The following is a 21,804-nucleotide window of genomic DNA, read 5'->3' as shown; positions in this document are numbered from 1 at the left end:
CATATATATACATACATATACATACACACACACACACACACACACACACATACACATATATATACATACATATACATACACACACACACACACACACACACACATACACATATATATACATACATATACATACACACACACACACACACACATACATACATACAAAATAACAACCTACTGTGTGACAAAGTGCTGGACATTTCAGATGGTGTAATTCAAATGGAAATTTCATCCGCAACTTTCATAAATCATTAAAAGCTCTCTGAAAATAAACAGTGACAAAGTGATTCATTGTCAGCTAACCAGTGGGCTGCACAAGCAACGAACGGGAGATGCTTCGGAGAAATCAGATGACTTTGTAGGCCAGGTAGTCACGGAGCGGAGTGGAGATGGTCAAAAACTCCACCTGCTGTGTGGTCATTACCCGCCTGAGAGTCATCCTGCACAAATGCTGCAAGCTTGCTGTGCTACGAGGACAATCCCAAAAGTGGATACTGCCGTCACGAGTCCTAGAAATGACATAAGAAAACATATGTTTCAACAACTAACCTTTCTTTGATTATGTTGGCCGAATTAGTGACTAGAAATGCAAGGTGTTCTGGTCTGAAATCCTTTTTAAGCCAAAATGACATTACCAATATTATTGTTACTAAGAGCGGCATTTGAGCGGCACCTCCTAATTGAACAGCACTTCGGGGGAAAGGTTGAAAAATAGAGTGGCATGCCGGTGAAAAAGGTTTTACAGATCATTGGTTCTTCTATATTTGGCAAGCGCCTTCTTGCCTGGGACATTGTCACATTATCGATGCCACCAAGAAGCAATTGAAGAAGCTCCAGATTGATGTGGCCGTGATTCCAGATGGCTGCACCAAATTCATACAGGCTACTGGAACGCCCCATCCGAGGAAAAAGTCCTACAGTTTTATGAGAACTGGATGTTGCACGCCGAGAAGAGCTACACCAAATTCGGCAACATGCAACCACCATTAATGAATGTTTGGAATGGATTGTCAAAGCTTGGGATGAGCTGCCGAAGGATCTAATCATCCAGTCGTTCAAGTGATGCGGACTGACAAATGCTCTCAACGGCTCGGATGATTGCCAGTTCCATTGTTTCAGGTCAGAAACTCGACGCTGATGCGATGTGAATGACGAGGACAGCTACAACCGCGACGTGTCACTTGATTTTCACCAGTCAATTTGTAATTACTTACCAGTAATCATCTTGTATTTGTGCCTTTTGTTAAATAAATATGCATATGTTACCTGGTTTCTCTTTTCATGCATAAAATTTACCGCATCTTCTCAAAATTCTGACCAGCTAGTCGAAAAATAGAGCGGCACCCTCTTATTGAACGGCACAACGGGGTAAAGTTTGAAAAATAGAGTTGTGTGCCGTTATACATACAGCAGCGCTAATATTTGGTATCATGCCCTTTGGCTATTTTCACTTCAATTAGGCACTTTTGCCAGCCATCCACAAGCTTCTGGCAAGCTTATGATTGAATCATTGACCACTCATCTTGACAGAATTCGTGCAGTTCAGTTAAATTTGATGGCCTTTGATGGTTTCTTCAGCGTTGACCACAAGTTCTTTGAGTCAGGACTTTGGGAAGGCCATTTGAAAACCTTAATTCTAGCCTGATTTAGCCATTCCATTACCAGCTTTGATGTGTTTGGGGTCATTGTCCAGTGGAAACACCCAACTGCGCCCAAAAGACTCAATCTTTGGGCTGATGACTTTAACCGGCGCCCCTGATGTACTTACGAACAGCGGAGCTATCGCTAATACGGGGAGTATCATGTTGCCTCTAGTTTGCTGCTCGCGGGAACGTCGTAGGCGCTGGCCCGCAGCTCCCTCCCTGCGACATCTCCGGTCGCAACTCTCTCGTTGTAATGCTATCATCATAGGCCCCGTTCAAAGTGGTTGCGACCGGGATGCTGCGGGGGGAGCTGCGAGCCAGTCCCCGATGTTCCCGTGAGCAGCAGAGCGATCGTCAATACAAGACTACTTCTCGTTGCCAAGTGATCATGTGTTTTTCGGAACATTTTGAAAGGAATTTAACAGCAAACAGCCCATTGATAGCGAACCTGAGGGTGGGTGTGGCAAACAGCTAACCCGGCCAGAAGGTATAAAATGTAAAACAAAATTAGAATTCACTATTCTGTAAAGTTACATTAAATGTATGTTTGAGTGCGTCTGTATATATTAATCCAAGTTAATTTAAATTTGCTTGTTCGGTAATGAGAGCGTTGTCGAGGAAAGTACCCCCACATCCTCAAACCCCCTCACCCCGCCCTCTCTGTGCAACTTTCTTTCCCCTCCATGAAATCTGTCTAATTTTAGTTCTAATAAACATATTTTATTACTATTAAACCACTAGTTACGTGTTACTTTGTTAAAACATGGCGAATTAGAATAAATAAATACAAATTCCAATCCAATATCCTGTTTTTGATGTTTTTTCAGAGGGTTGGAACAAATTAATGTTTTTAGTTCATTTCAATGGGAAACGTTCGATCGACATAGAAGCTCAGTCCCAGAATGGATTAAGTTCATACGTAAGGGTACCACTGTATACAGTAGGGCAAATAAATACTTAGTCAACCACCGATTGTGCAAGTGATCCTACTCTAAAAGATTAGAGGCCTGTAATTGTCAACATGGGTAAACCTCAACCATGAGAGAAAGAATGTGGAAGAAGAAAAAAAAGAAAATCACATCGTTTCATTTTCAAAAAATGGTGGAAAATAAGTACTTGGTCATTACCAAAAGTTCATCTCAATACTTTATTATGTACCCTTTGTTGGTAATAACAGAGACCAGACATTTTCTGCAACTCTTCCCAAGCTTTTCACACACTGTTGCTGGTATTTTGGACCATTCCTCCATGCAGATCTTCTCTAGAGCAGTGATGTTTTGGGGCTGTCGTTGGGCAACACAGACTTTCAACTCCCTTCACAGATTTTCTATGGGGTTGAGATCTGGAGAATGGCTATGCCACTCCAGGACATGCTTCTTACGAAGCCACTCCTTTGTTGCCCTGGCTGTGTTTAGGATCACTGTCAGGCTGAAAGACCCAGCCACGTCTAATCTTCAATGTGTTTGCTGATGGAAGGAGATTTTCACTCAAAATCTCTCGAGACATGGCCCCATTATTTCTTTCCTTTACACAGATCGGTCGTCTTGGTCCCTTTGCAGAAAAATAGCCTCAAAACATGATGTATCCACCCCATGTTTCACAGTGGGTATGGTGTTCTTCTGATGCAATTCAATATTCTTTCTCCTCCAAACATGAGAAGCTGTGTTTCTACTAGGTTACCATTTCTATTTTGGTTTCATCTGACCATAACGTATTCTCCCGTTCCTCTTCTATCATCCAAATGCTCTCTAGCGAACTGCAGACAGGCCTGGATGTGCCCTGGCTTCAGCATGGGGGTACGGGGGGCTGGGGTTAATACGATACCATAACGGCAGAATGCCAAATTACGAATCAGAAATTATCCCTTATTTGGGTCTTTTTCCGAGAGAACGCACCTTGTGGAGAAGCACTACCAATTTCGTCAGATGCAGTTTCTGGGTATGATGACAATTAGGCTTTGTTGTTGACAAAGCCTATGTCCGATTATTATATTATTTTGGTCACCGTTCTTATCATTGTGACGCCACATGGTCAGATCTTGCATGGAGCCTCAGGTCGAGGTAGATTATCAGTGGTCTTGTAAGTATTCAATTTTCTAATAATTGGTCCCACAGTTGATTTCTTTACAACAAACGTTTTATCTATTGCAGGTACAGACTTCCCAGCCTGGTGCAGGTCTACAATTTGGGCTCTGGTGTCCTTCGACAGCTCCTTGGTCTTGGCCATAGTGGAGTTTGGAAAGTGAGACACAGAGGTTGTGGACAGATGTCTTATATACCAATATTCAGTTAAAAAAATATGCTATTAATACAGGTAACGAGTGGATACCTCTTTATATCTCGTTTGAAGTTAGGCCTCTTTGACAGCCAGGAACCTTGCATGTTTGTAGGTGACCAAATACATACATTCCACTGTAATTTGGAAATAGATTCTTTTAAAAACAAACGGTGATTTTTTTTTTTTTTTTCCAAATTGTCTTTCATGGTTGAGGTTTAGCCATGTTGACAATTACAGGCCTCTCTAATGTTTTCAAGTAGAACTTGCGCAAATGGTAGTTGACTAAATACTTATTTTCCCCACTGTATATGTATAATATAATATGTAAATATGTACACACACACACAAACGTATACACACATTCACACGTATACACACATTCACACGTATACACACATACACAAACATGTACACGTATCCGTGTTTTTTGCATATTTATCACACACAGGTTTCAGACCAATGGTCGAATGACAGAGACAATCCAAGTAAAGAGAAAATGCAGTAGAAACTGCATTTTGATGGTGATGATTTTGATGATGATTGTATTTACCAAGGCCGAAAAAATTACAAACTTGTCTGGCCCGCTGTGAAAAAGTAATTGACGGCATTTGTTAAATCATAAAATAACTGTAACGAACCACGATTGTAAGAAAACTGTTAGTATCCCAGGCCACACCCACACCTGATTACGATTACGCGTTGAATCAAGAAAGCACTTAGATAGAAAGTTTCAGACAAAGTGAAGTAGGCTACAGGATCCGAGTGTCATGCCACGATCCACAGAAATGAAAAAAAGTGATGGATATCTATCAGTCTGGAAAAGGTTATATAGCTATTTTCAAGGCTTTGGGGCTCCAGCTCCAATGTGAGAGTCGTTATCAACAAATGGAGAGAACTGGGAACAGTAGCAAACCTTCCCCAGAGTGGACGGCCAGCTAAAATTACTCCAAGAGTGGCTTGTTAAGTTCTGAGTGATTATGAGTGACTACGGCTGGTGACTTCTCTGAGCCCATTTAACTTGGGTTCATTGGATGCAAACACCCGCAAACGCTACAATGGGGAAATCAAGAACTCAGCATGGATCTACAAAAACAAATCCTTGGCTTTAACAAGTCAGGAAAGTCACTTGGAGCTATTTCAAAGCAGCTGCAGGTCCCAAGAGCAACAGTCTAAACAATTGTTTGTAAGTATATGGTCAGAAGGGTGAAGATTCAACCGAGAATCACCAAAAAGCAGATCTGCCAATAATTAGAAGCAGCTGGAACACCGGTGTCAGTGTCCACAGTCAAGCGTGTTTTGCATCTCCATGGACTGAGAGAGGCTGCCGTGCAAGAAGGAAGTCCTTGCTCAGAAAGCGGCACCTTAAGGCTCGACTGAAGTTTGCTGCTGATCACATGACAAAGATAAGACCTTCTGGAGAAAGGTTCTGTGGTCAGACGAAACTAAAAATTGAGCTGTTTTGCCACAATGCCCAGCAATATGTTTGGAGGAGAAAAGGTGAGTCCTTTAACCTCAAGTATACCATGCCTACCGTCAAGCACGGTGGTGGTATTATTGTGCTGTGGGGCTGTTTTGCTACCAATGGAACTGGTTCTTGACGGAGAGTAAATGGGATAATGAAGAAGGAGGATGATTACCTTCAAATTCTTTAAGGTAACCTAAAGTCATCAGCCCGAATAGGCAAATGACCCCAAACACACATTAAAAGTGGTAATGGAATGGCTAAATCAGGCTTCAATTAAGGTTTTCGAATGGCCTTCTCAAAGTCCTGTCTTAAACCCCATTGAGAACTCGTGGGCAATGCTGAAGAAACAAGTTCACGTCAGAAAGCCATTAAATTTAACTGAACTGCACCAAGTCTTTCAAGAGGAGTGGTCAAAGATTCAACCTTAAGCTTGCCAGAAGCTTGTGGATGGCTACCAAAAGCGCTTAATTGAAGTGAAAATGGCCCAAGGGACAAGTTACCAAATATTAGCACTGCCTCCTGTATATTTTTGACCTAGCAGATTTGATCCCTTTTTTTTCCTGTTCACCCATTATAAAGTCATAAAAGAACCAAACTTCATAAAATATTTTTGTGACAAAGAAGTATCTGTTCCAATCACTCTATCAGAGAAAAATCAGAGTTGTAGAAATAACTGGAAACTCATGACACCCATGACATTTTTCTTCACAAATGTATGTAAACTTTTGAACACAACTGTAGGTTTAGCAATGTACCACTATTGCGGATGCAATTTCATCACTAAAAAAATCCTAAATTAATACCAGACAATGTTACACTTGAACCATCCATGTCATATGAAGGCCCGGGGAAACTGGGTGCAGCAATACCTTGACATAGGAGTGCCCCGACAGACGAGGAAATTGAGAGTAAATGAGTAAAGTTCTGCGCAAATATTTGCCTTGAGATACGAGACAATTTGTGAGATACGAGCATACAAGACAGCCAAGTGGCTGAGACACGACAGGGTGCTTATGGGAACAGCACGGCACTGTCTTTCTCACTGCAACTCCTTCGTGTTAAGATATCTTCAAACAATGTGTGAAGCGTTGCGGGAGCTTAGTCGCGAGGAGGAGGGGACCACCTCGCTACAAAGGAAATAAAAGTGATGTTAGCGAAGTGGCAAGAGTTTTATGATTTTATAAAAAAGAGGCACCTGGACAAGTTGGCACGTGGTCGTGCGTTATCCTATCATTTTTGGAAAATATTTTGAAGGGAAGACAAAAGTAAACTCGGTAGGTTCCTTTTAAAAATGGTTGAAAGGCAAGGAGGCGAGGAAAAAAAGAGCCTAAAGAAAGGTAAGACAGAAATAAGGTTAAAAAAAATAAAACTAAATTAGAATTAAGTTTAGTGTAAGGTTAGATTAAATTTATTTTTGAGTGTATGTATCGTAATCCAAGTTAATTTAAATTTGTTATGTTATGTTAAGAGCGCGTTGCCATGCTAAAGGTCTCTCTCTCTCACCTACCACACTCCACATTGTACTGAATAATGTCTCTTATTAGTATTCAAAATCATAACCACTAGATAGTTATTAGTTACTCTGTCAGTAGAATGCAAATTACAACACATAAAAATGTTTTTCAAATATCCTGTTTTTGGTGTCTTTTTCAGAGGGCGGGAACTAATTGATTTGTATTTAGTTCATTTCTATGGGAGGAGTTGAGATACATGTAAATCGACAAATGAGCTCTGTCCCGGAATGCATTAAGCTCGTATCTCAAGGTATTACTGTACATCAAATAAATGAAGACACTCATTCGTGACCAAAAAAATGTGGTACTTGTTCAAATTAAATCAGCTGTCAGCTAGTTTTAACAATTAATAATTTGTCTAGTTGAATTTCCAATGTTAAATTAATATCTTTATCATATCTTGAATGGTTTATTCCTTGTAGCATGTTTTAAGAAAAAGTATTTTAAGGCGATTGGGTTTTTGGCATTTTTGGCTCTGGCCATGCATTTTCATCACACTTCATCACTAAACTTCATCTAGCGCGTAAAAAGCAAGTGCTACCACTCTTGAAAATATCATAATCCTACCCAGCAGCAAGGACACTGCCTTCAGGAGAAAAGGCACAGCAAAGGCCATTAGACAGTGAGGCGATGGCCTGCGGAGCTCTTTCCTCAATACTCCAGAAACGAAGCAGTCTAGGGAGAGGAAAAAAACATTTTTTTTACAGTGGTTTTTACATATGAGCATTCAAGATAACAAGCTGCAATTAACTAGTTAGCTGCTTGAATACGCTGCCAAGCAACACACTCGATGACAACTGTGATTATTGTTTTATATTATTCTTTTTTAACACCATTGTTAATCTTCTCCAAGAATATTATTTTAACTGCAGCTTTACTTATTATATAGCTAAAGTTATTAAGGATGGACAGCCCTGCGGATGAGTGGTTAGCGCATCGGCCTCACAGTGGGGGTCCTGGGTTCAAATTCAGGTCAGTTTATCGGTGTGGAGTTTGCATGTTCTCCCGAGCCGGTGTGGCTTTTCTCCGGGTACTCCTGTTCCCTCCCACATTCGACAGACATTTCGGAAAAATACGGAATGAATAAAGTTATCTAATCTAATGGTAGGCTGATTGGATACTGTAAATTGCCCCTAGATATGAGTGTGAGCATGAATGGTTGTTTGTCTCCCTGTGCCCTGCAATTGGCTGGCCACCCCTGCCTCGTGCTCTAAAGCAGCTGGAATAGGCTCCAGGAGCACCCCCTAATCCCCTGCCCCCACAACCCTCGTGAGGGTCAAAAGTTAATAAGGACATTCTGAATTTTGAAATGGCCACACTAGGAGCTGAATCTAATGCTAACATATATTTTATAAAACAGTTCTAATTATAACAATCAGTAATATCTCGTATTAAATCCAGAATTATGGTTGCTTCTTTCTGAATGTACCCGTTATCTTTTCAGCCAACATTCAATAATTATGATGCAACATATTTGTGTCTCATTTTACTAACTAGATTATTTACAATAATGACAATAAATCACTCACATGAATCAAACGGTCAGCCAAAATGTCCTAATGGGAAACAAAACAATACATCTTTCACCGCATACATTATTTCTGATAATTCCCCTTGCTCTTATCCAAAACAAGTTTCAGTGTGGAGTGAGCCAGCAGTGAGTTTGATAAATAAAACTATGTAGTCATACCCATCTGACATACTTGGCCTAAGGCACAGTGTGACTGATCTGTGCATTTCAGAACTATTAAAGAATCATGACACTAACAAACGACAGAAACACATTCCTCATTGCATGAACACCAAAAGGCACAAAAAGTACAAGATGCATACAAAAGCATTGTTGATACATTTCTCTCTGCTCACTCTAGACCACAGATGTTAATGTGGCGGCCCAAGCTCGACACATCATTTCGCACAGTTAATGAAAGTAAGTCATTTGCGTCGACTTCCTGTTTCCTGATAAAAATGACAAACGACAATCATAGCTATATAGTGATACCTCGACCTACGATCAGCTCTACCTACGACATGCTCGAGATACGATGAAAATTTCGATCGAATAATTCCCCCTAGACACGATCGAAATTTCGAGATGCGACCAAGCCAGGTTGCCATGGCACGGTCTTGCCGCATCTCATTCGTGTATAAATTATACCTACGAGCACGGGGCGGAGCTTTGCACCCCTCCCCCCGTTTTTTTGCACGTTGGTCAATGCATACTTTACATTTACATACAACGTAAACAACAATGGATCGGCAGAGTTTTGCAAAGAAAGGGCGACCGTTAACAATAAACATGAAGCGCAAAGTAATTGAAAAATATGAGAGTGAGGATTGTAGAAAAGTGGCACCCTGCCAAGCTGGCAAGTGGTCGTGCGTTATCGTAATGTGATGACATTTGTGCCCATCATTTTTGAAATATTTTTAAAGGCAGGCAAAAACAAACAACTCTTGATGCGTTCGTTTTGAAGACTCGGCTGAACGTCCGGATGGGGTCAAGCCGTAGAACTAAGGTAAAAAAGATTCAAACAAAATTAGAATTCAGCTTTGTGTGAAGTTACATTAAATGTTGTCTCTGTATATCTTTATCCAAGTTAATTTAAATGTTTGTTCGAGTGAGTTGCCATAGATAAAGTCCCCCCTCCAGCTTCTACGAATGTGTATGCCCGTGTGTATCCTACGCGTCTAATTTTAGAGTTCTATTAAACACATTTTAGTGTATTAAACCACTCGTTATTTATTACTTTCTCAATATATGGCAAATTAGAACGAATAAAAATGTTTTTCCAATCCAATATCCTGTTTTTGGTGTTTTTTCAGAGGGTTGGAACAATTTCATTTGGTTTTAGTTCATTTCAATGGGAAATGTTCGCTCGAGTTACAAATAGCTCGACATACGATCAGTCCCGGAACATATTAAGATCATATGTCGAGATACCACTGTACCTCAATTTACAAAATGAATTTGTTCCAGGAGTGGTTTCCTGACATGGATTTTTCATTAATAGAGACCAATGGTTTGCTGTCAGGGCTTTCTCTGCAGGCATAAATCTGTAGTTTAAACTTGTCGATTTTTTATCAAAATTTTTATCATTATTGTTGACAAAAATTATTTCACGATCATCATCGTTATCGTTTTATCGACCCAGCTCTAGTGGAAGTCGCAAAGTGGTGCAGGACCCACAATACTTATAAAGTCTCTGGACAGCAATGGTGGACCATCAGGGCCTCCTCTGCTGTCCTAAGAAATATTTGAATCACAGAATGATGTTAATTATATTTTGTCCATGAATACTTATCAAATAGTTCAAAATTGTCTGTATGCTTCCTTTCATTGCTTTCCCCCTGGTTGCACTGCTTCCAGATGTGTTTTCAAATTGAAGCATTTAACCAATCACATTTCAGCCATTATTTGTTGCCAGTGTCAGAAATCGGCCTTAAGGCCTTCACAATCAGTTCTGCAGGTTTTGCTGCATTAAACAAGCGTTGATAAGACTGTTGCTTTAACCAATCAGAATTCAATTTGGTGACACCAAGGCCTTCTTGCAGGCGTAGGGATACGTCATTGCCTTCTCGCACCCGTAGGGATACGTCATCGCTTTTACCAACTATGATTGGCTAGTGAGTAGGCGGGCCAAAGCCGGAGTGAGCGAGCCAGAACTCACAAACTACACCCACAATGCTAGACGGAGGAAAACAAATGGATTTGGTTGCAGATTTGCTGACAAAGCCATTTGCCAGACGGACTTTTCCAGAAAAAAAATGACATCATTAAGAAAGGGCGGTCAACTCAAAAGCTAGCAAGTCTGTTACAAAGGGTTTGTCCGCCAGTTCGCTAACTACCAGCGCTACCCCTGGCACACGGTCTCCGAGGAACAGTGAAGATTGTATGGCTGGGAGTGCTCGTTATTTGCCAACGAACGACATGGTGTTTGGAGCGAAACTGGATTTGCAAATTGGACTTGTTTAACCAAAGCAGCAACGAGATACCAAAGCACTGCCGGACACTTCAGCGAGCAGGTGCGCAGGGAAACGGAGCGCCACAACGAAAACGTAAAGAAAAATAGGGAAATCTTGAAAAGTTTGATAGACTGTGTAAACTTTCATTTTGGTGACACGATGAAAGTGCTGCATTCCAAAACAAAGGACATCATGTGGAACTTCTTTCTCTCATTGCTGATAGAAACACGGATTTACATTACCACCTGTCCACTAATAAAGTGTTGAGTTTGAACATCGGGCAAACCCAAAATAACCTGATCCCTGCTGTTGCTGAAGTGATTGAGGAAGAGATCAGAAGGGAAATAAAAGTACTGTTCTCTCAGTAATGGTGAATGAGTCTGTGCATTGTGTTGATGATTTAAAGCACATCTGGATGATTTTGAATGTTTTCTTTTGCTTCACACACTTAATGTCATTTTTGAGAATTCAGGCGTGCTTTTTTCAATACCACAGAACAACAACCTGGATGTACAGTTTTGTCTTGCAAGAGTAACAGAGTTTTGTGACACGGTTGAGCGCGAGAGGAACCGATATGAGGGCACTGAACGCAGTGAGGGTGTTCCAAGCGCACGAAGAAGTCGAGCGCACGAAGAAGTGGAGCGCACGAAGAAGTCGAGCGCAAAATTCTCGCGCAAACTACCACCTACTCCACGACAGGATTCTGGACAATATTATTTGCCAGACGCAGACCAGATTTCAAGAACACGAAAGACTGATGTTTATATACCTCATCCACCCGCAGAAGTTTCGGGAATACCAGAACACTTTCCCACATGCAGCCTTCTCCATCTTAACGCAGAGACACGGTACAAAACCATCCAGACGTGCTTTAAATCCATCAGCACACCACACAGACTCCTCATGGTACTTATCATAATGCTCCAGGATGTGACGAAACAGTTCCTTTAGAGCAGTTTTCTTCTCAAATACTGTATTGACCACTCTGGATGTGTACTGCTACCGTGTTAGTGCCACAAGAGGCAGACGCCACTGGCAGATTTCGTCCAGCTGCTGTGTGGGTTGAGGTGATTACGAAAAAAAAATCAGCAAAGACAAAAATATCTTATATTCTTTAAACTTTGAGTCAGTACTAAATTGAGCCAATGCACTATATGAATAAAGCTAAAAGTGCTCTCTGCTTAACTTTAGCCTGCACTCCATTTAATCCAGAAGACATGACTGCTCCACCGTCAGAACACTGTGCCACAACTTTACCCAGACATTCATTTTCCACAAAAAAATTGAATGATAAGACCCGCAATGTCATCGGCTTGCTTCCCACTGGTAACATTTTCAAATCTGACGAACCGCACCTTGACACCTTTGCTCGTGACATAGCGCAGAAGCAGTGAGAGCTGTGCTGCATTACTCGCGTCTCTCGTCTCATCCACCAGGTAGCCCGTGTCTGCCGCGATGGGTGGAGAGGCATGGTTTCAGTCCCAATAGGAAGGATGTGGACGGTTTGATGAACGTAGTAGGGAATTGTTGAAGAAAATATTTTTGGTAAGTGAATAGAAAAGATTTTGGTAAGTGAATAGAAAAGATTTTGGTAAGTGAATAGAAAAGATTTTGGTAAGTGAATAGAAAAGATTTTGGTAAGTTAATCGAAGTTTTGTAAGCATGAAGAAAAGATTATTGCAAGTAAATAGAAAAGAAAGTGTAGGAAAAGCAGCTGAAGGTGTGACATAGAGACCGAGAGAGATTTTGACAGAGAGAATGAAAAAAAAGAAACAAAGACAGTGCACAATATGGAATTCCAAAGAGACATTGATTTATAGTGATAATGGCACCCAAATTGTACCTGGCTGGTTTAGATAAAATAATTGACTTCGGATAGGCATGGTTTCTCTGGTTTGTCCTGAGCCGGTGAAATATACTTTGGCGTGGGTCATATTAATGACTATTAGAATATTAATGATATTACGGATTGCATAAGCATCAAACAATTGATGTCAACCAAATTATGTTGACCTATTTCCTTTGGGAATGATTATTGGTGATGGGACAGCAAATTTGCAGACCACTGATGTCTGATTATCAGTGTGTGCGTGAATGGTTGTCTGTCTTCTTGTGTTTTTGATTGGCTGGCCACCAGAATATAATCAATCGGTTAGATATCAAGGTGGAAAAGGATTTAAAAATTTGAAATCGATTCATGAAATCGCCAATAAGCCCTTTTTAAGGGATGGTGGTGACAAATTGTGGGAAAAATATATAGTCAAATGAAAACTTTTGATACAGCAGCTCCAAATGTCAAACTTGACTTGGAGGAACAAATAATCTGCTCTGCAAAAATGAATTTTGATATAATTGAAAAAGTATAAAAAAGAAAAGTCTTTAAGGAAATGCATTGAATTTGGGTTAGCATAGGGAGACTGCTTCTCAACGGACTAACGGTGGTGCTAGGTGGTGCCTTAAAGTGGGAACGTCCCACATGCACCAATCAACAGACTTGAAAATAGCCGAGAGGGGGATGTGGATCCACCTTTAGCGCTGTAAGAAGGTTCTCTCAGTTGAAACGTTTGAGAAGACAGGTGAGATAAACTCTCTGACGTAATAAAACGAAACGGCAACCACTCCAATATTTATTAGACAGATAATTGCTTAGGAAGCAATGCCATAAAACAATAGGGAACTCTTTTATATTGGTTTTATTGTCTCCATATGCAAAAAAAGGTGAAAGCGTTTCAATTGAGACTAAACCTTCTTACAAAGCGTTAAAATAAACGACCAGAAAAAGAGAAACTACAATGGGAAACAGAAGGAGCCACGCAACACAAGAACAACTTCTATGCAAACAAACCATGCATCCCACGATTGTTTGAAGTACAGTGAGCCCTCGCTACTTCGCGTTCCACTTATCGCTGCCTGCAGAGCTTCGCGGATTTTTTTCAGGAAAAAAAAATAAAATAAAGATAAAAAAATAAATAAAGATATTAAATTTAAATTCTAAATTACATCGTCCTACATGGTGTGGAAACAAAATATTCAATTAGAATTAGTAATTTCATCATTTTATAAATTTTAAAACAAAAAATGCACGTATGCGCAAAGCATCATGGGGGATCACGGCCGCGTCACTTTCGCATCACGGCGTTTCACTTGCGCATCACGGCGCTTCACTTGCGCATCACGGGCATAAACGCAAGCTGATTGGCCATCTGAATGTACTCGACTCCCCATTGGCCCATTCACCACGGAAACCCAAGCTTCGCCCGATGCCCATTCTCAGTCCACGCTTATCTCGTGCTGTACGGGACGCTTCTCGCCAAGTTAAGCTCAAAAGTTTTGTGAAGTCTTTCGTGATGCCTCCCAAACGCTCTTCATCCCTTGGTGCTTCTAGTGAGCCGAAGAAAAAGCGGAAGATGTTGACAATCGCCGAAAAAGTGAGTTTATTGGAAAGGCTGAAAGCAGGAAGTAGCTACGCTAGCGTAGCTCGACATTGCGGACTGAATGAATCCACGGTGCGATACATAAAGAAGGAGGAGGAGAACATCCGCAGAACTGCTGCAACATCTTTCACGAAAGATGCCAAAAGGGTTGTGAACACCCAGAACAAGATCATGGTGCGAATGGAAGATGCACTGGTTATTTGGATCCGTGATTGGAGGGCGAAGCAAATCAGCCTGGACGGAAACTTAATCCGAAGCAAGGCCAAAACTTTGTTCGACGCCATGGTGCTTGAGAGTGGTGACGACGACGTCAGCGTTCTGGACGAGGAAGAAGAAGACGACGTCGGCAAAGTTGATCCTCTGCCTAGTGCCTCAAGCCAGACTAGCCCACTGCCGGTTTTCAATGCCAGCAAGGGCTGGCTTGAGAGGTTTAAGCGGCGAGTCGGGCTAAGAAATGTGTCGCTGCATGGAGAACCAGCATCTGCAGACAAAGCAGCAGCGAAGCGCTATGTTGAGGATGTGTTTCCGGAAATGATTGAAGAAAATGGCTATGTCCCGGAGCAAGTCTTCAATATGGATGAGACAGGACTCTTCTGGAAGAAGATGCCGTCCCGGACCTTTTTTTTCAAGGACGAACTTCAAAAGACGGGTTTCAAAGCCCACAAGGATCGAGTGACTCTGCTCTTGTGTGGCAATGCAGCAGGATTCATGCTGAAACCCGGCCTTATCAACAAGTCACTGAATCCTCGGGCATTGAAAAACAAGAACAAAGCCTTACTGCCAGTGTACTGGATGTCAAATAAAAAGGCATGGATCACCAAGGCCCTCACACATGATTGGTTCTATAACGCTTTCATACCACAAGTGAAGCTTTACCTGGCCGAAAAGGGACTGCCCTTCAAAGTGGTTCTGCTCATGGACTGTGCAGGAGGACATGCAGCTGATATGCACCATGAGGGGGTGCAGGTGGAGTTCCTTCCCCCCAACACCACTTCCCTCATCCAGCCAATGGATCAGGGGGTTATCAGGGCCTTCAAAGCCCTCTACACCAAGGCGACAATGGAGGGTCTCACCTCCTCCATTGAAGAGCCCGACGAGACCTTCAGCATGAAGTCCTACTGGAAGGACTACAATATAGCCACGTGTCTGACCAACATTCGGAATGCCCTACAGGGCATGAAAGAACAGACCCTCATCTCCAGTTGGAGGAAATTGTGGCCAAACCAAATCACCCAGGACTATGCGGGTTTCACCCCTACCGAGATCCATCAGTCTGCCGTCGATAAGGCTGTCAGGCTGGCTCGGTTGGTGCAGACTGAAGGCTTCTCGGACATGACGGCTGATGAGATTACAAATCTCATCGACTGTCAGCCAGCCCCACTGACGGAGGAGGACCTGCAGGAGATGACCAAGTCGGCGAGTGAGGAGGAAGAGGAGCCTGCTGCCGACGAGGAGGGTCACAAAGCTGACAAAAGTGGCCTTACTTTGCATAATTTGCAGGACCTCTTTAATACTGCCAAAGACCTCCAAAGAAAGGCCAAAGACATGGACAATAACATGGTGAGGGCAGTCGAGTTCAGCAATCGCATCGATGAGGTCATGGCTGTTTACCAGCACATCCTCACCGACAAAAAAAAAAAAAAAAACACGTTCCCAACTCCCCATAACAATGTTTTTTATGCGCCGCCAAAGAACTGCAGAAGATCCATCCTGACTGTATGATGTTTTTGAATTGAATTTTTTTGAATTTTTGAATTCTGAGTTTTCTGAATAAAAGTTTACATTTATTACATTTGCAGTGACATAACACCCACATTCTAATGTGGAATAAAACACCTGAATGAACAGCATATTAGCCTAGTGGTGGTTTTGGTCACGTGTTATACGTTTCTATAAGCGTTTTTTTTTTTTTTTTTTTTTTTTTAATGGCGCCCGGCTACTTCGCGGTTTCGCCCTTCTGCGGGGGTGTCCCGGTCCCCATTAACCGCGATAAGCGAGGGTTCACTGTAATTGCCAAATTGAGCCATGGAAGGATCTATGTCTCAATGGGGGGGGGGGGGGGGGGTGAATCAGCCTGTTACAACAAACCATGCATGTTCCCAGAGGTCACCAAACCCACTTTAAAAAATAATAATAGTAATTTGCAGAAACTGTCTCACCTGCTAAAGACAACTCTCAAGGCAATGAACAACCCAAGCGCGGAACAAGGCAGACAGGGACATATCCCATCAAGGCTCTGAACATGAATTTCATTGAGCTGAACCAGGATGGCATGTACAGCATGATCCAAGCTATGGGACAGCATCTTGGAATCGACCTGAGGTATGATTGCGCCTGCCGCCCCAACGTGCTAGACGTGTTGAAAAAAACAATGGAACAGTAAGACTCAGACTGGTGGTGGAGGGGACAGGAAAAACAGATTCTTTCACTCAGTAGTTATGCAAAATGTTCCAAGAAAGAACTGTGATAAATGCAAATGATTTGCAGACATCTTCTCAGTCTCCCACACAGGAGGTCCTGTCCCCAGGCGACCTGGTACTTGTCAAGGTGATAAAAAGAAAGTGCTGGTCATCTCCACGTGGGGACGGACCTAACCGTGGGATTTTGACCGCTGACTTCACCAAGTTTGGCACCACCGTCAAAGCTGATGAACGAGTATCGGAGCTCACGACCATAATCCAGTGTGGGGCTCGGATGTGCCCCTCACACAAACACTGGTCAATCTCATCCAAAATCCTTATGGCTCTGTTCCCCTGGGTGAGAGCGGCGAGGAAAGCCCTGAATCTGGAGACCATTGACTGCATGTTCCCGGCCTGTGTCGACGCATCTGTCCAGCTGTGGCAAGGCCGAGAGGCCCACGTAGCCGCCATGGCCCAGATGATTGTCCAGGGCCGCCCAGCGAGGAGGTGTGTGCCGTGGTGGGACACTCGTGCTGCGCCTTCTGATCGGTACATGATGCCCTGCAGGCTATGAGGAACATGCGGAGGGCTGTGACTGGATATCCGGTTCCAAAACGAGGATGGCTTGACTGGTTCCTCTCAGGCTCATGGACACAGACTCTTTTGAAAGCCCTAGTACCATTCGTAACTGTTATTGCTTTCGTGCTTATTATCCTAACCTGTTGTTTACCCTGCTTCTCAGCTTTGATCAAATGTATCATTAATGCCACAATTGAACGTACCATTAATGTTGAAAGCCAGCTAATGCTAACTTGTATACACTTGCAACAATCTAATCGGACCCTGATGTTGCGTTACTGTCTGACACTGATTAATGTCTTTCCTGTTCTTAGACACCAGACCATGAGGCGATCGTCCCCAGCGGGAGATCAAGGGAGCAATTTCCCTTCAGCTGCGTGAAGGATTTTTGCCCCCTTCCGGTCTAAACTCCAGTTCGAAATCATTTGTGAAGAATTTTGTTCAAAAGTAGCATCACTGCCAAAAAAAGTTCCAATGTTTTAATTCTTATAACAGGAGGGAATATTAAGATAACATTAAGATAAAATTACAACGTCGCTTGGCAATTGTTTGTTCATATTGTATCAGTTTTTCTAAGTATAGAAACATCGTTGTCATAAGAAACTTGCCCTGAGTTTGGTGGTTGTCATGGAGACTTGACACTGATTACCCGGACTTCGCCCAAAGTTTGGTCGTTGCCATGAAGACTTGTCACTGATTAATCAGACTTTGCCCAAAGTTTGGTCATTGTCGTGGAGACCTGTCTATTAATAATCACACTTTGCCAAGGAGTTTGGTCGTTGTCATAGAAACCATACTATCCCGTTTTCCTATATATAGACTGACCCACTGTTCATTCAGAGAGAATTGCGAGGATGACAGACTGAGCGGTTCACAGCTGTTTAAGCGTTCTCCAACCATCTTGCAATCCGGTAATAAACCTATTTCCTATTAAATTGATTTCACTCTTTCTTAACCTGCTCCTGAAGTTGTATTTTCAGATCTGTCAACTCTTCTTCCATCACTTCAGCAATAGCGGTGATCAGGTCGTTTTGTATTTTGCCCGGCATGCCACTAAACACTTAATTAGTGAACAGGTGGTAATGTAAAACCGTGTTTCTCTCAGCAATGACAAAAAGAAGTTCCACATATTTTCCTTTGTTTGGGGATGCGGCGCTTTCATCCTGTCCCCGAAATGAAAGTTCCTGCCTGCTCAAAAATCTAACAAAAGTCTATCAAACTTTTAAAGATTTCCCTATCTTTCTTTACTTTTGTCGTGGCGCTCCGTATCCCTGCGCACTTGCTCACTGAACTGTAACTCCACACGGGTTTCCCCAAAAGTTTTGGAGAGCACCATTGCTTGTAAGTGTTCGGCAGTACTTTGGTGTTTCGTATCAAATTTGCAAATCCAGTATAGCCAATCATAGCTTGTCTAAGCGATGGCGTATCACTACGCCTCCGAGAAGGCCATGTTGTCGCCAACTCAAAATCTGATTGGTTAAAGCAAGTTTTATCGAGGTTTGTTTTATGCACCAGAGACTGCAGAAGTGATTGCGAAGCCCCCCATGCAGATTTCTGACCCTGGCAACAAATAACATCTGAAATGTGATTGGTTAAATGCTTCAATTTGAAAACACACATCTGGAAGCAGTGCAACCAGGCAATGAAAGGAAGTATACAGACAATTTTGAACTAGTATTCATGGACAAAATATAATTAACATTTTTCTGTGATTCAAATATTTCTTAGGCCAGCAGAGAAGGCCCTGACGGTCCAACATTGCTGTCTAGAGACTTTATAAGTATTGTGGGTCCTGCACCACTTTGCGACCTCCACTAGAGCTGGGCGATAAAACGATAACAATGATGATCGTGAAATTATTTTTGCCAACAATAATAATAAATAAATTTGGATAAAAATTCGACAAGTTTAAACTACAATGCCACCACTCGACCACCAAATAGAAAGGGGGCGCTGTTGCAACATGAGGTAGTTACGGACCAACGCTAAGGAGAACCGGATAAGAAAATGTGTAACAGTAAATATATTGTACGTCAGTAAGCAATGTACCCAGACAGTGAAGCTGTCAGCGTCATACAGCAACATCTACAAAATCATTAATTTAGTGCATACTGATGGGAACCCCGTCCACGTTGGAGAAAGCTTTACTTTTAATTGTGCCCTATATCATCAGTAAATATGTGCTATGTTGCATCTGTTTTTTTAGTCGCTCAACATGGGGAGGAACCCTCTCTTATGTACACAACAAAAAACAAGCAGACACAATCAAGACATAGTAGAGATAAACAAATATATGAGTACCAAATGTTTTCGCATATAAGCCACCCGCACCCTTAAATTTGCCTAAAAATTGTTGAATTAGAAAATCGCTCCTGTGTAAACCGCCCCGATACCCAATTTTCATCTCCATATTAATGTTTTTCAGAGGGAGTAGATGATACTTTGAAGGCAAAATCTTGAGCAAAATCATCACACGAGGTATTTCTGAGATAGTGTATGAATCAAAAGCACATTATTATGGTCAATATCACAAGCAAGTTAATGTCTGCCAGAAGTTTAAGTTGTCGTGGCAGCCATATTGCTTCAAAAGTCAAAATATCTCAATTCTTTCAACGGTACATATTACTCCAATAGTTGTCACTTTCGAACAATATATAAAACAAAAACAAAACTCAAGGTGGAATTTTGTTTTATTTCAAAACCTAGGCAACTGGTGTCTGGCCAGTCAGAGGGCATTTAACTAGTTATAGACCGTGCCTCAAGCAGGTGGAATGAGTTTTTCAAATTTTATGCAAGATACGTACGTTTTTTTCTTGTATTTCATTCATTTTTTAGCCTTTTATTATAAATTAATATTTATCTTACGTCATGACAATACATCACCATTGCGTCATGACGTCATTGTTTAATGCCATTGGCAACTTGCAGTTTCATGCGTGTCGTTTTTATGCGCAAATATGCCACACCCTCGATTTATTCCTCATTTTTTTGTCTGACAAAAGCGGCTTATATGCGGCTAAATACGGTAAATTCATCCAGCTTTTTGATTTTTTTGTAATTGTTTTTAAATTACCGCGGGCATGTCTGGTATACATTAACGACGTAAAATTAGACGGATTTCGCAGAAAGGAGTGACAGAAAGAGGGGGGAGAGACTTTGAACGGCAACGCACTCGTACAGAACATAAACACATTTATATTAACTTGGATTACAATGCAGGCACACTCAAAAATAAGCTTAATCGAACCTTACACTAAACATAATTCTAATTTTGTTTTAAACTTTGCCATCTTTTTATTTGCCCCACCTCTAGTCGGACTTTCAAATTGCTTTTGTATTCCCTTCAAAACATTCCAAAAATGATATACAATGTCCTCACAATAGAATAATGCACAACCACTTGGCCACGAGAAGTAGTATACAGTGTTCCCCCGCTAATTCGCGGTTCAGCTATCGCGGACTCAGAGCTTCGCAGATTTTTTTTGGAAAAAAATACAATTATTACATTGGAACAACATATTTTACAGTTTTTTTTGTTACAACATGAATTTCACTCCCTCTACCCGTATTCTTTATGGTGTACTGTATACAGGGGGTAGAAAAAAAATAATTTGGAATTAAATTCAAATTAAGCATTTTTGAAGGGGAATCCCTACTTCGCAGAAATGCACTTATCGCGGGTGGTCCCGGTCCCCATTAACCGCGATAAGCGAGGGAACACTGTATACGCCATTCGCACAGTACTCGTAGACATTACACGAGGGAGTTGCAGGGAGAGACAGTGCCCATGGTGTTCTTATGAGCAGCCTTTCGCATCCACTGTCTGCTCATATATCAAAATGTATTTCATATCTCAAGATAAATATTGCTCAAAATTTGTCTCGTATCTAAAAATAACTATTTTCTCAAAATTAGTCTGGTATCTCAAGATAAATATTTGCTCAAAATTTGTCTCATACCTTTAGATATTTATTTGCTCAAAATTTGTCTCGTATCTTTAGATATTTATTTGCTCAAATTTTTACTCGTATCTCAAATTGCTCGTACGCCGAGGTACCATTGCACTTTTGTATAGGCGCGAAAACATGTAGTATGGTATGTAGCAATAATAGCATACCTGTCAACCTAATATTAAGCGATAACATACTGTACAAAATGCAATGTGGCACATTTACTCACATAAAACACACTTAAAAGTAAAATTTTCCCCAGAGTGGACGTTCAAGATTCTGTAGATTTCGCTGTATGACGCTGACAGCTTCACTGTCTGGGTACATTGCTTCCTGATACGCCATATTAATATACAGTAATACCTCGACATACGAGTGCCCCGACCTACGGGCAATTTGAGATACGGGTAAAATTTTGAGCAAATATTTATCTTGAGATTCGAGACAATTTTGCTTTAAGAGCAATAAAAAAAAGAAAGTCCAAAGCCTTTATTGTCAGCCTTACGGCTAGGTGATTTCTAAAATATTGCACTCTAATATATTGCACATTGAAATTGCACAAATTTATTTCACAGAAGGG

General features: G+C 41.5%; 1 protein-coding gene across 5 annotated transcripts in view; it reads right to left on the bottom strand.

Annotated features, from left to right (window-relative positions):
• Nucleotides 1-109: 109 nt before the first annotated feature.
• Nucleotides 110-21,804, bottom strand: part of wsb1 (WD repeat and SOCS box containing 1) — a 50,275-nt gene continuing 28,580 nt past the window's right edge. For 2 of the 5 annotated variants that reach the window (XM_077722129.1, XM_077722130.1), the window contains exons 8-9: nucleotides 7,467-7,574; nucleotides 110-509 (exon numbers count right to left, since the gene is read on the bottom strand). In XM_077722129.1, the coding sequence (XP_077578255.1) occupies nucleotides 347-509; nucleotides 7,467-7,574 (271 nt within the window). In that variant the 3' untranslated portion in view covers nucleotides 110-346. Of the gene's footprint in view, nucleotides 510-7,466; nucleotides 7,575-16,456; nucleotides 16,647-19,603 lie in introns of those variants that run through there. The other 3 variants (XM_077722132.1, XM_077722131.1, XM_077722133.1) reach the window with 3 other exon arrangements.

The sequence above is a fragment of the Stigmatopora nigra genome, chromosome 8, assembly GCF_051989575.1.
Source record: "Stigmatopora nigra isolate UIUO_SnigA chromosome 8, RoL_Snig_1.1, whole genome shotgun sequence".
In the NCBI taxonomy this organism is placed as follows: domain Eukaryota; kingdom Metazoa; phylum Chordata; class Actinopteri; order Syngnathiformes; family Syngnathidae; genus Stigmatopora; species Stigmatopora nigra.
This window is presented reverse-complemented; position numbering and strand designations above follow the sequence as displayed.